Source organism: Asterias amurensis, chromosome 10 (genome assembly GCF_032118995.1).
Source record: "Asterias amurensis chromosome 10, ASM3211899v1".
NCBI classification, from domain to species: Eukaryota; Metazoa; Echinodermata; class Asteroidea; order Forcipulatida; family Asteriidae; genus Asterias; species Asterias amurensis.
Window position 1 is genome coordinate 13,570,155 of NC_092657.1, and position 15,754 is coordinate 13,585,908.

Sequence of the window (15,754 nt, forward strand, 5' to 3'; positions counted from 1 at the left end):
TCTTGGAGGCAGTTTTCTGATAGCATTTGGCTAACCCGCACAAATACTATCCGAAAACAGTTTGTTATATACAGCTCTAGCTGTGCCTTTATCAACTGTTTAAATACTCCACGTGAAATGCTCTCTACCAATAGGAATAGCCAAAACTGTCTAAGGTATTTAAGAATATTGATTATTTGTACTTTCCTATGTTTTTTTCAGATGATATTCTTGAGACTGCCAACAATCAAGCCTTCAGCATTCACCATCGCACAGATATTAAGCAAAACGGAACAAACTGCCCCGGTCTGAATAGTGAAGGAGGATGGTGGTTTAATAGATGCTCTGGTATACCTGGTGTAGATAATAACCTTAATGCTGAATATATCCAACCTGGTGATACTATGGGTCCATACAAACGAGTCATTAGAGCTAGTGAATGGAATGGTTCTCGTATTGCAAAGACTGAAATCAAAATACGCCGCCAATCTCCACCTCGTGACTAAGACAAGGTTTTATAATGAAATGTGCAATGTCCCTTAACAGTCAAATGATTAGCAAACGCTGTGGGTGCAACTATTCATCAATTTGGTTAGCTATTCAGCTCAGACTTAAACAAGTAAACAGTACCTTGCTATATGGACTGATCAAACACAAAAGAACAACTAAAAAAGCCTATGTACCTATTAAGGGCTATCAGTAAAACAACAAATCACATGCACCATGTGACTGGTATCCTACTCTGTTTCACGAGGCACAAACTTGTTAAGCAATTTTTTTTTCGATTCAGCATTCCAGTTAAAACATCAAATGTTACTAAGGTGAAATTATGTAAACTCAATTGTTTTCATAAAACTGGAGTTGGTGCAAATATTCGATTCCAATTACATCCAGTAGTTTAAACATTACAGACAGAAAAACAAAATGTTACAAGGAAAACAATAGTAGGATTTGAATCTTTACCAAAAGAGTAAGGTTTGCGGTAACATATTGTAATGAATATTTTCTTTTTAGATTCACCACAACTCGTTTAGGGATACATGGTGTTACCGTAAACCTTACTTCGAAAAAAAACAAAAACATTATTTTAAACTAGACGGGAAGAGTAGTTGGTGATATTTGCTGTTTTAACTTAGCTCCGAGTGAACCTACTGTCACCCCAGCTTAATAATGTAGCATAAACTAAACAAACAAACAAACAAACAAACAAACAAACAAACAAACAAACAAACAAACAAACAAACAAACAAACAAACAAACAAACAAACAAACAAACAAACAAACAAACAAACAAACAAACAAACAAACAAACAAACAAACAAACAAACAAACAAACAAACAAACAAACAAACAAACAAACAAACAAACAAACAAACAAACAAACAAACAAACAAACAAACAAACAAACAAACAAACAAACAAACAAACAAACAAACAAACAAACAAACAAACAAACAAACAAACAAACAAACAAACAAACAAACAAACAAACAAACAAACAAACAAACAAACAAACAAACAAACAAACAAACAAACAAACAAACAAACAAACAAACAAACAAACAAACAAACAAACAAACAAACAAACAAACAAACAAACAAACAAACAAACAAACAAACAAACAAACAAACAAACAAACAAACAAACAAACAAACAAACAAACAAACAAACAAACAAACAAACAAACAAACAAACAAACAAACAAACAAACAAACAAACAAACAAACAAACAAACAAACAAACAAACAAACAAACAAACAAACAAACAAACAAACAAACAAACAAACAAACAAACAAACAAACAAACAAACAAACAAACAAACAAACAAACAAACAAACAAACAAACAAACAAACAAACAAACAAACAAACAAACAAACAAACAAACAAACAAACAAACAAACAAACAAACAAACAAACAAACAAACAAACAAACAAACAAACAAACAAACAAACAAACAAACAAACAAACAAACAAACAAACAAACAAACAAACAAACAAACAAACAAACAAACAAACAAACAAACAAACAAACAAACAAACAAACAAACAAACAAACAAACAAACAAACAAACAAACAAACAAACAAACAAACAAACAAACAAACAAACAAACAAACAAACAAACAAACAAACAAACAAACAAACAAACAAACAAACAAACAAACAAACAAACAAACAAACAAACAAACAAACAAACAAACAAACAAACAAACAAACAAACAAACAAACAAACAAACAAACAAACAAACAAACAAACAAACAAACAAACAAACAAACAAACAAACAAACAAACAAACAAACAAACAAACAAACAAACAAACAAACAAACAAACAAACAAACAAACAAACAAACAAACAAACAAACAAACAAACAAACAAACAAACAAACAAACAAACAAACAAACAAACAAACAAACAAACAAACAAACAAACAAACAAACAAACAAACAAACAAACAAACAAACAAACAAACAAACAAACAAACAAACAAACAAACAAACAAACAAACAAACAAACAAACAAACAAACAAACAAACAAACAAACAAACAAACAAACAAACAAACAAACAAACAAACAAACAAACAAACAAACAAACAAACAAACAAACAAACAAACAAACAAACAAATGTATTTTAAAATCACTTAAATTCGTTTGCAATGTGAAGATAATATAGAGGTTTCGCAAGTGTACGGATACACATACAGATACCGATACGTCGACACTTTGTGTGTTCACGTGACGCGTATCCGCGACTATCGTATTTTGCACACACGTTAGCAACGGATACAGAAGCTCATACACGTCATATAAAAACGGATACTGTTTTGCAGACTTTTAGTTGTCATATTGTCCCGGATCAAACACATTTCCCACGAAATTGATTTCACTGGTATCGTGCTTAATATAGATATAAATTTGTTAGTTACAAGCAAAACAATGATAACATGCAGTGTATATAACACGGTGTCCGTATAGGTCATGCTTGTCGGGAAAAAAACACTCAGGATGAATGCGAGCGCACTCAATACTATAGTTTGCGAAACAAAATCCAACACGCGGCTGGCGCGAACGGATACGGTTATCGTATCCGTATCTGTATCTGCTGCCGCACGCTTGCGAAACCTCTCTATTGTTTATCGTAGAACAGCACCTACAAAAAGACGGGATACGACTGTAATGCAAGAGTTTCTTAATGAATTTACTCGACTCAGAACATATTGTACTGGTCAAATTATTGATGGACAGTATCACTTAAAACTATTTCTAATTAATTCAAATAAACCAATGACTTAGGCAAGTTGAACGATTAAATATTGAAATAATGGTTAATATAAATTTTATATAACAAAATGCAATGCAGTTTTAACAAGAGGTTTGATCACTTGTAGGATTATGGTTTAAACTTCTAGGAAGCAATGAGAGCTCATCTTTCAAACAGTTAGTTCATTAACAAAATAAATGTTGAAACTATAAACATTGAATTAAAAACATTCAATCCAACCTTACAACTATAAGAAAGTGGCCTGGTATTTAGGTTGGTTTGATTTAAACAAGTGTGTGAATAAACAATTAATATTGTTTTACACAAGGACAATTTAAACATTTTGAATAATTAAACTGCCCTAAAATTTTAATTGAATTTAACTAAAGTTCAGTAAATGTCAAAATAAATTTAAATTGTACAACTTCTCATAGTATAAGTTTGAACCATTACACCGTGTCAATAACAACGTTTTATACATAGTTGGATATTTCAATATTTGTCGGGTGAATTTAATTTAAAAAATAGAAACCTACAAACGCATATATTCAAAATGCGATATCACACGTTGCGTTTAGACGCCCACATCACACCATGTCAAACACATCCCACTCTGTTTAAATGTAACTTAGGAATTCGGTGTGTTTTTTAAAAAACGTTTTGTCTTAAGGATTATATCTACAAGAAAATGAGTCAATCTTAAAGATGAGTATGACATAAGAGCCCACACAGTTCTGTGTGGCTTTGAGTTTATTGAGGCAAACACTGTAACCCTAAAACACATTTTGTTAGATTAAGTTTGCAAACACCCAGTAGAGACACAGAGGCAACTTCTACTCAGTGAACCATTCGAGTAACAAGCTAGCCAACTGGTTAAGGTGTCTTGATTCCTAACGCACAACATCACTACAATGAGCAGCGGGTCAGGTTGATCCCTCCTCTATCTACACCTAGTGTATTTAAATTCCTCTCTGCTGTACTTTTCAATGTTTTAACCTAATTAATGTGCATTATTGTACTTTTTATTCCCGAGAAATGAAATATATAACTATAAATATAAATATATAATGAATAGGGTAGATGGCCTTACCTTTCGATCCAAACCGGACCTTCTTCAGAGGCATAAAACAAGTACAAACAAATACATATCCATTTATAGAAAAAGAGAGGGGGAAAGGGATTGAGGAAAGGATCCAAAAGAAGCGGGAAAATAACAGCCAATCAAAGTTTCTATTTCAGAGACAATGTGTGGCTGTGAACCAATAGGAGTAGAGTGGCGAAGACAAAGGATGTTTAGAATGAAAGGATGGGTTACTGGACCATAAAAGTGGTTAATGTATTGTTCGACAACAATGCAGGGAGACATGAAAGGGTAGGATTAGAGAGCAAGTTGCATCATGATGCAACTAACAATGGTCAATTAATAAGAAAAGCAAGATCAAAGGTATGATGATTTTCATGTGGAAAAAGAGGGGGGGGGTTACTTACATCAGATAGTTACAGTGATGAATTTATAAAAACAACTTTAAACAAGATTAAATTATACTTTATGAATATATACAACATATAAGTTCTTAGGCCGAAGTGAAGTGGAGGGTAATGAGAAGTTATTTGATACCAGTGTTTATGTTAAGTCCAAAGGGTTTGACTGTCTTGAGTTGGTGAATCCAGTGTGATTCTCTACTCTTGCGGTGTGTGTCATCACCATTGCAAGCTTCAATCACCAGAAGTTCAACATCACTAACACTATGATTTGGGCTGTTAAAGTGGATAGAGACTGAGTACGGTTTCTTAGTCTTTATGGAAGAGACATGATTCGCAAAGCGAAGACTAAGTTTGGTCTTAGTCTCTCCCACATATTGTAGCCCACATCTCTTACATGATATGACATAGACTACATTAGACGTGCTACATTCAGAGTCGGTCTTGATGTTGTATGAAGAGCCAGTGGTATGACTCTTCACCTTGAGTGATGGCTTAATGTGCAGACACGTTCTGCATTTGGAACGGGTACATTTGTGACAGCCCAGTATATCTGTCGGGGGTTGTGTTTGGACTGTACCTGGGGGAAGTTTGGCCCTGACTAGTATGTCACCAAGGTTCTTAGGGCGGCGGAATGCAACCATGGGAACCTCGGGGATTGCTGAGTGTAACCTGCTGGAGGAGTGAAGTATAGGCATGTTATTATTGAGAATTGAGGGAAGTTTGGGTAGTTTGGGTGGAAGGTGGTGACCAAAGCAACTCTATAAATATAAATATAAATATATAATTCGTTGAGAAACACTGAATGAAAAATTGTTGTTATGAAAAGCACATGGTTAGATAGATACTTTAAAAGTAGAATATAATGATCCACAAAAACATGCCTCTAAATTGCACTCCACATAATGCCCGACCATGTTTTTTCTCGACGTAAAATGAAAACCGTGTAATTTCGAGGCATGTTTGTGTGGATCATTATTATTATTCTACTTTTAAAGTATATATCTAACCATATGTATTTCGTAACAAACGCTTTTAAATGCTTTTCAAAGACCAACTCGACCGATCTAAGGCAACGAGTTCCTTTAAACTGAAGCAAGATCACATTCCATTGAGAGCGGACCAGTTGCTCTGTGACTTGGTGCTTCTTTTTTTCGGATGCAAAGCTTTACTGGGAACGTATGGTGTAACAACCGCAGCCTTAATTGAATTTGCCATGCACGGTGAATGAAAACAAATGTGGGGTTTGCGAATAAACAGCGCAATGAGATCAAGTTCCCAAAGGAAAAAAAAAAATTTTCGGATGAATATATATCATATACACAATTAACTTTTACCAGGTTTGCCTTAATTTCGAAGTTGTTAAGTTTTCGCACTCATTAGGCATTGTTGTAACCGTGGTATGTACCTCATTGTATTTCGTAGATACTTAGCTTGTGAAACCATTTTTAAAAAATCGGAACAAGTTATCAAACCTAAAGTAAATATACTTTCGAAATAAAGTGAATCGTTAAACCAAATTTGTTAAAGATGCTATGTCAGATTTGTTGCCCCAAACATTACAAAAACTATTTTTTTGAGTGAATGGTATTTCAACTAGTATCACCCGCTCTAACGAAAACAAGTTAAACTTTTACTTTTAAAGGTCAGGAACCATGACAAAAATTTAAAACGTTTCCTATAAAACACATAAGAATTGGTCACGTGATATATTGTCGGGATCCAGACAAAAACTAAATTTGAGCACTTCATTTCATTGCTACTAATAATTGGCGGACTTTTTCGAGCAATGGTTCAAATGAAAGCTTGTAACTTTCTTGACCCCCATCAAAATACCTATTGAATTTTAAATCAAAATTGTTGGATCAAATCGGCCAAAAATCTGACATAGCATATTTTATAAGTTACTCTACAGTTTGGGAAAAAGGTTAGGTTAGGCATGTCTGGATATTAATCTATCAGCAACGGGTGATGGTCAATTCAAAGCAAACAAAACATTTATAGTCGATTTGAAAGAAAAACAAGTTTATCGAAATTCTGTATTAAGAATGGTTTCTTATTGATTGTTGATATTAAAAACATATTTAAAAAGTATTTTAGAATCTAACAAACGGATAATTACTTGTATGGCACAATTTGCAACGTAGAAGTAATAAGTAATTAGTATTGCCGCTTTTTAAATTGGTCGTAGACAATGTGACTTCATCAAAATTACACAAATTTACTACTTTGGCTGTTCTTTCTCCCCCCAAAAAACACAGCTTGTCACTTTTCCAAACTTAAACTACTGTTAACATCACACAAAAAAGAACTAAAAAAAAAACCTGATATATTATAACCTAAACAACATTGGCCAATAAAAAAATAAATAAAAAAAATACAAGTGTTGATTATACGAGGAAATACCCAAAACCTGTTTAAATCTTAAGTATCATATTATGCTAATCTCGATCGATCAACTTCTGTCACATTCGATTTTCACTTGTGCCTCAATTGTAACCTTTTGAATTAATACCTGCAACTATGACTATTTTTTGTATAAGTTTTAATTATATTGGTGTTAAATGTATCGATTTATTATTGGTAAAAGTTAATCTCAGAAACCATTTTTAAAAATGTTTGTTGTTTTAATTTTAAAACATTCCAGTTGCGATTGATCAGTAGAACAATAAGAACTTCATATATTTCATGAGATAAAACCTGGCAAAAAAAGCCTAAAAAAACATACAATTTTACAAAATTGTGGATAACAAACTATGTTTTAAGAATGGTTTTTGATTTTAATTGTTGTAACTTAATTGTAACTTATTTGAAAAGCTCAACAATGTATACACAGAAAAAACGTTTGAATTAAGTGGTATTTGGCGTTAAGTAATTAACAAAATCGGTGGCTTGGGCAATGAGGTGTGGGTTTAAATCCCTGTCGCTGGGTATGTATGGTTAAATGAGAGATAAGTCTTTGTGATTATTTGCATTTTGTTAGTGATCTAAGTCACAGCAAAGGCTGGTTGCTCACAAGAGAGCTGAGATGGTTTAGGGAATACAAAAAATGCCCCAAAACCAATTAACAATTTTTGCAAAGTCGAACATATAAACGAGTATCACGGCAAGTTTCAAGAGTTGTTCCATATTTTATTGTTATTTCCTCATTGAAGATACCATTATTAGGGCAGTCATCTTTTGGATTTTATGGGCTTAATCTATCTGGCAATGTTTTACACGATTTTTTCCCTTTAGTTTACAAACAACTAATGACAGCACTAAAACATTGTAATTACAAAACAAAATATTGAATTTTACATTTTACAATTTATTTTTTAACTAATTATTGAAACAATCAGACAACTTCTTTCTACTGGATACTCTTTTTGTATTTGGTTTAGATGCCCCTCGCTACGAACAGCTTTGTGTGAATTTTACTCGCAATCAGTTGCAACAATAATGTACATACAAATAAGAACCCTTAAACAATTCGTTGATTCCCTGAAAATGTTGTAGAATAGTTCCAAAATATTAGTGACAAGTTCCGGGGTTCGTAGCCACTTTAAGCATACTTAAACAAAGAAATTTGATTCAATTTGTATAGTTTCATTTTTTTGAGAAGGTCAAAGCAAACATGTGATGATCAAAGAGTTTTCAAAGATTTAAAATTCCCTTTGTTTTTTTCGAACACAACTAGACAAACATCCAGAACAATGACCGTGAAAAGGAAAATACATATGAAGCTGTGAGCAGCAACTGTAGTACTTGTTATATTTTGCTTTGGAAAATGATTTATGACAAAAACACAATCATATATGGAACCATTACGCTTTCTTTACGTTACCTTACATTATAAGTGTCATAGTGATTTTTGTTTTGTTATCATGTAATATTATATCTGTTTGGGTATTTATGGAATTACTATCGTAGGAGAAGTCATTTTTAAACGCTTGGATTATCTTAAACATAAAATACATACGATTAAGGAAATAAAATGAATGATTAAGGATTTTTAATAGTCTTTGTTATGAGTAAACCAATAATGTAATTGAAAAAAAAAAAAAAAAATACGAACAAAAAAATTGAAAAAAATAAATACAAATAATTTGGGATAATAATGTTTAAGATTTCGAGCTTTAAGAATTGTTTCTGATTTTAGAATGTCCTCTTTGAAGGTGAATTTGTGTGAAGCTCTAAAAACAATGTTTAAATGTAGAGCATGTAAGATTTTATTTCACAGGCAAGTTTTGATTGAATGGTTTTCGCACTAAATTCAAAGTATAGTGGCAAGAGCATTGGTTTGTAGGTTCGAATCCTGATCATGACACAGATTTATTAGGCCACCATATAATGAGCCGAGGAGTGGGGCTGTAAAGTCTGACGTAAACAAACGAGTAAAGGATTAAAATGATACAACTTATCAATCAAAAGGGGTTCCAATTGCTAATTTGGTGTATGGTAAAAATATCAAAAACATTTATAATTGACACTTTTAAAATCTTGCATTGTGTGCGTCGATTGTGATTTGCAGAGTAAAGTAAACTTGTTGGTAGTAACTAATAGTAATAGTACGTGTAAGTCCCACGATAACAAGATCACTATTGAGCTTGTGGCTCTGAGCCATAAGTTATGAACAACTCACCTGGGTGAAAGTTCGTGTAACGTCATTTTGGTCACATCTTACAAGGGGCTTGTGGTAACACCATTATTGAAAATGTCTAACTTGGTTGTGGTGGTTCGGAAAAATAACAGTTAGTTTCGTTGTTTTCAAGACCCGAAACTTAAAACGACATTATGAAACAGTTTTTTGTATTTACGATATTCATTTGATGACATTTATACAATCATCATAGAAGTACTTAACAAGTTCACAATACACACTGTAATATTATCAATAACATGTATTTATAATGCGCTTTTCTAAAACTTGATCAAATCGCATAACAAAGAAAAGGATAAATTAAAACTTGTAAGAAACAAATCAATAATCTAATATTTAGGAAAGAGATAAGTTTTAAGGTTTTTTTCTTTAAAGTAACAACACCAGAAGATTTACGAACATTAATTGTGAGATTGTTCCAAAGTTCAACAGCAGAGTGTGAGAAGGCGTGTTTGTCTTAAGTTAATCTAGATTCGTGAGTGTTAAGCTGAGTTTTACCGGAAGAAAAACGGAGTCCTGGACGGTGAGTTTTGGCGAAGAAGAAACATACTAGACAGATAAGGTGTAGCAATGCCATTCAAACATTTAATAACTTATAGAAGAATTTTGAATTTGATGCGCTTCTCACTGTAGCTGCCTTTTTTTTTTAAGTTTAAAAAAGTCCAAAATCTCTCGAGGTCGATTTACACAGACTATGACGTTTAGTTGTAAAGTATGTACAGTATGTATTATCTTGTTCAAATTAAGATTAAGCCTTTGTCTTGTGCATTGCTGGGGTCCACTCCCGTTATACAAACTGTTCGTTAAGACCCCCCAAATTTACCAATTCAAACCCTTTATTACAATCTTAGTAGGATTTGCATTTTGTCAAAATCAAAGGCGTGTGCGTAGTGTTTAAAATGTGATATGAAAAGATTCGTACTTTTAAGTAGGACACAATAAGAGTAATAGAACTCTGTCAAACCAACCTTTACCTTCAAATTTTGAGGTTTGCAAATCCACGCACTAGACCTACAAAACGGGTTTGATAGTTTGGTATCAGGTACCACGTACTAGTTAAGAAGCCCACATAAACCGTACTTTCAGATATATTTTGCTCGTGCTTTTCGCTGAGATTTTGTTCTGAACGTCGGTTTGTTAATAACAAGTTGTCACTGACTATACAATATCTTACATAAACTGGTTGAATGTATTAAGGACTAAAATTAAATATAAACATGCAGTTAAGGTTCTGGGTTGTTTAAAAACTAAAGAGTTGTGTTGAATCGTCTACAATTAAACATAAACTTTTTACAGGATTTGATACCCAATGTTTGCTTTATTCGATGGGTCACTAGAAGAAGAAAACCCAGTACTATTTATTGATATGTATTAACATTAAAGGAACACGTTGCATTTGATCGGTCGAGTTGGTCTTTGAAAAGCGTTTGTATTCGCTTGTTATAAAATGCATATGATTAGAAAGATATTGTAAAGGTAGAATATAATGATCCACACAAGTATCACTCGAAATTGCGTGGTTTTCCTTTTACCTCGTCGACGAACACGGCCGGCCATTTATGGGAGTAAATTTTTTGACTCCCTTAAATGGCCGACCGTGTTAGTTCGCAAAGTAAAAGGAAAACCATGCAATTTCGAGGCAAATGTGTGTGGATCATTGTATCCTACTTTTAAAACATCTTTCTAACCATACGCATTTTATAACAAACGGTTACAAACGCTTTTCTAAAGACCAACTCGACCGATCCAAGGTAACGTGTTCCTTTAAAAGGGGATTAAATACATTACTTTCAGCTCTACTGGTAAAATGTCGAACTATTATTATGTATTGTTGTAGAAAGAGGACATCAATAAAAAAAATAAATAAATAAATGCTAGTCTTACAAGTAGCACTTCTTTATTGCCTTAAATTGTTCATTGGACCACACTTTCAAGTATTCATTTGTAATCTACCAAATCATCACAGTTTTCACATAGGGACAAAATGTCCCCTGCAGCCAAAAATGTCTGTTTGGAGAAAATCGCGTTTGAAGTTAAGGTAATTTTGAAATCAATGGTTCGTAGACTTTTCGATGTTTAATCTTTGAAATGTTTATCAGGAAAGTAGAGATCCTAAATCATACAAATCTGTTTCCAATTTTGTCCATGATGGTTTAATTAATGAGTAATTATTCAATTAACAAAAGTGCCTCTTCGTGAAAACTGTACAACACGTGGTCTGTGTGCAGCGCGTCGTGTGGCTGTTCGTGAAAACACAAAAGCCGGATGTCCTACTTGTTTTGTTGTGCATGGGGAAATTTCCACGCGTTTTAGAGCAATACTCAAAGTGGCTGTTCGTGAAAACGAAAAAACAAGTTGTGGCCATCTGTGGCCGTTTGAGGCGCTTGCTCGTCGAACAATGTAGGGCACAGGTACGTGAATATCCAGCCTTAGGTATCATAATTTACTGCAAGAGTCTCGAAAAGTGTTGATCTTTTCGCCAAACTCTGTAGGGCTGGGGGGTCAGAAGTAGAATCAGACCATGAAGGTATTCGGAGCATGATGGAGGAAGCACTATGGCAGCCAGCCACACGTCATACTTCCAGGCTCGTCAATTACGCCAGAGTTTGTCATTGAGCCTGCGTTAAAATCCTGACAGTCACATGGTACATATGTACCGTGGATCTGGCATTCATTTCGAATTTAAATGCATATAAAACAACATTGAAATGATGTGTATGTACAGCCATACATGGTAACCAATGATATCACTGGTTCAGTAAAACCAGTACATGTCTTCATCCTCGCAGATAAAGACATAGGATCAGTTTAAGTGTGAACTAGACTGGCCCCCTACCAATATGTAGACTATAGTGGTTATATTCAAGGACGAGGGGACTTGATGACAAGTCGTTTACATTGTATTGTCTGCTATTACAAGTGCCACGCATCTCCAATACACACATCCTGCCGTGCATGCAACAGTCGCCGTGCGATACAATCATGCAACGGTCGTAGGTAGCGCAATTATTTCCCAGATGCTGTGTGAACGTACCATTACAAAAATAGGGGTGTTCAATATTTACACTAACACGAATGGATTGGATTAGATAAAAGTAAGGCAGCATTTTACCAACTATACATGTATAGTTTATTTGTCAGGTGTTTGGAGTGGAATAAAATGCAAATATTTGACAAATATTTAGACAATACTATTTTGAAAATGCATTCGTCCCTCCGACATCAGGCAACAGAACCATAACTTTGATCAATGTATAATATTGCTTGGTACGACATCCCTAAAACAGTGTCACAAACGCGACGAAGTTGATAAATTGAACCATTCTACCCCTGAGATTTTTTCAAATTCTTGTTTAAATATATAGTTCGAATTAAATAATAACTTCAATTATCGGTTTCTTGTGTGGATCAGTCGGCGTCCGGAGTTTGTGCGTATTGGTATGGTACACCTAGCAAATAGGGGGACAAACCGTTTCTGTACAGATCGCGCACGCGCACAAACTAAACTCCGAACGTACGTGTGATGCGACCTGACTGCATGAATGACTGCGTGCATGTAAGGCATGCTCGTAAATGAGACGAGTATTAACGTTGATACGTGTCCCCCCCCCCCCCCCCCCCCGTTTTTCAGTGTCCCCCCGGCAGGTCCAAATCAAGTGTGCACAGCTCGGTACAAATTTCCAAGACGGTAATTGGGACTGACTCACATATTGGGAACGGTGATGTGTGTACCCTCCCCGAACCCACAGTGAGAACGTTTGAAAAAAAAGCAGCAAGCGGCGAATATATATAATTATATATACATAAAGTAGTTAATATTATGTGAGAAGCCAATGTGCGAAATAAGACCAAACGGTACCATGCCAGCTATCGTGTGTAAGGTTTACGTTAGGGTTCAGTGAAGTGAGCTTCAATATAAATTTGTGTCATAGCGTGATACTGTCAAGACTAATGATTTTGGAATTAATCGCTTCGTTCATTTAATTCCAGGTAAAAAGCCATCATAAACTAATTTCGGTCAATCTCATACAAAGGCAATCACCATTAAAATTGCCAGTGCCTGTTAACGAGAGCGGCTATTGTTCCTTAATGACTCACCACTTCCTGACCTGAATGAATTTTTTATCTTACGGCAGCACTCAACAAAAATACGATAACTCTACGTTATAACATCAAGCTTATGTATCTTTTGAACTGAATTTAAACCACGTTTCTTGTAATTTTTGCAAGAGTCTCGAAAACGTAACATCTTTTTGCTATTAGGGCGGTAGGCATGGGTATACCATAAAGGTATTCAGACCACTTTGATGTTCGTGAGTTACGCCAGAGATTGGCTTGTATACATAAATATAATTAAATGGATGAACATGTACAGTGTTGTATCCAATGATATCACTGGTTGTGTATACTAATACACAGACAAGGATAAAGACAGGGAACCAGTTAAGATGTGAACTAGACTGGTCCCCTGGGTAGACTAATGGCCACATTCTATTACGGGGTAAGGTGTCAGACACCATGTATTCCTCAACAATGAGCGTCAAACAACCCAATATAGGCTTCCCTGTGTGGACCCCGCGGTGCTCACTCAGGTGAGCCCCTGACAAGACTTTAATCGAACGATCACTCACCCTCTAGTGGTGACGTCATGCACATGGGGGCCAGCTCCAAGTGACCCACTCCACGAGCAGGGCACGTGGGGCTGACCAAGGTGAGCCCCTGGAATGACGTCAAAGCTATTCCAACGTACCAGGGCAGCAAACCGGGTCGACCCAAGGAAGCTAATCGAACGCAACCACAGAGCCATTGGAACACTTAGCAATCTTTACATGCTTGATATCATAGTGATCGTCAAAATCGGGACGAAACTTAAAGGAACACGTTGCCTTGGATCGGACGAGTTGGTCTATAAAAGCATTTGTAACCGTTTTTTTAATGCATTTGGTTGGAAAGATGTTTTAAAAGTAGAATACAATGATCCACACACTTTTGCCTCGAAATTGCGTGGTTTTCCTTTTACTTCTCAGAGTAGGCCACCAATTTGATACAAGTGAGAGTTACCAACGTTTCTTCCAGCGAACCCTCCACCCCAAATTCAAGAATGGGAACTGTATCGTGAACTGTGTAAAAACAATCTTTGTGAATCTACTGGTCCAGACAACATTCCAAATAAGATCATCAGAGAATTTGCATGTGAACTGAGTTTGCCTATGACTGATATTTTCAATTCTTCACTTTGGAAAGATGCTATTTTAGCCCCTTTTCAAAAAGAGCAACCTTCCATAATTGACAAACTCCGACCAATATCGCTTACCTCCCAGCTAGCTAAAATTGCTGAAGGTTTCATTTGTAAATGGTTATTGGCAGATATTGGGGACAACATTGATAGTAGCCAGTACGGAAGTCTTAACGGTTCATCTACTACACATTGTTTAATTGATTCATTGATTGTGTTTTATAAAGGTAGTAACACGCTCAATACAATCAGCACTTAAGCTTTAATTGATTTTTCTAAAGATTTTGATTGCGTAGACCATACAATTGCTATTACCAAGCTTACCTCTTTTGGGGCTAGCCCAGAAATAATTCCCTGGATTGTCAACTTTCTTTCCAAAAGAAGACAGAAGGTTCGTTATAAATCAACCCTTTCTGATTGGGAACACCTAAATTGCGGTGTCCCACAAGGAACAAAATTGGGGAGCGTTGTCTTTTTAGCTTCTACCGGTATTGACGATGCCTGTGCTAATTCATCCTCTCATAAAAGGAAATATAGTGACGATCTTAAGGTCGGGGAGGTACGTTCGGTGAACAGCATCTCTTTGATTCAAAATGATATCAACAATTTATATAACTGGTCTCAACACAACAAACTCAACCTTAATCCTGCCAAGTGTAAAATCATGAATTTCTGTTTCAAAAAACACCAGCCTCATATACCTTCTTTTTATTGGTTAGAACATTCTCAAAGATGTGTCGTTTAATAAAGTTTGGTGTTCCTAAAAATAATCTCGTCACCACCTATAAGACCTATGTCCGACCCATCTTTGAATACGCTGCTCCTTAATGGCATTCATGTACAACATCCAAACAATCTCTGTCTATTGAACCGATCCAAAAACGAGCTTACAAAATTACTTTAGGCAGATAATATAACAACTATGCTGATGCCCTTTCTCCCACAGAAGAGATGAACTGTGCCTTAAATTTGCCAGAAACTGTTTTTCTTCTAATCGTTTTAATAATTGGTTTAAAATTAATCACAAATCTCATTCCATGTCACTCAGAAACAACACACGAATTTTATGAACCCAATTCCAAAGTTGACAGATTCAACAATTGTGCAATCCCCCACCTCACTCGAATTTTAAATAGAGCTTAACCGAT

General features: G+C 34.9%; 1 protein-coding gene and 1 long non-coding RNA gene across 2 annotated transcripts in view; one reads left to right on the top strand and one right to left on the bottom strand.

Moving 5' to 3' along the window:
• Positions 1-485, top strand: part of LOC139943383 (uncharacterized) — a 37,491-nt gene extending 37,006 nt beyond the window's left edge. Inside the window, exon 12 of the mRNA XM_071940199.1 lies at positions 202-485. Coding sequence (XP_071796300.1) covers positions 202-485 — 284 coding nt within the window. The remainder of the gene's footprint in view (positions 1-201) is intronic.
• LOC139942967 (uncharacterized) overlaps positions 1-15,754 on the bottom strand; it is a 521,441-nt gene that overhangs the window by 90,743 nt on the left and 414,944 nt on the right. The gene's annotated exons all lie outside the window — the stretch shown is intronic.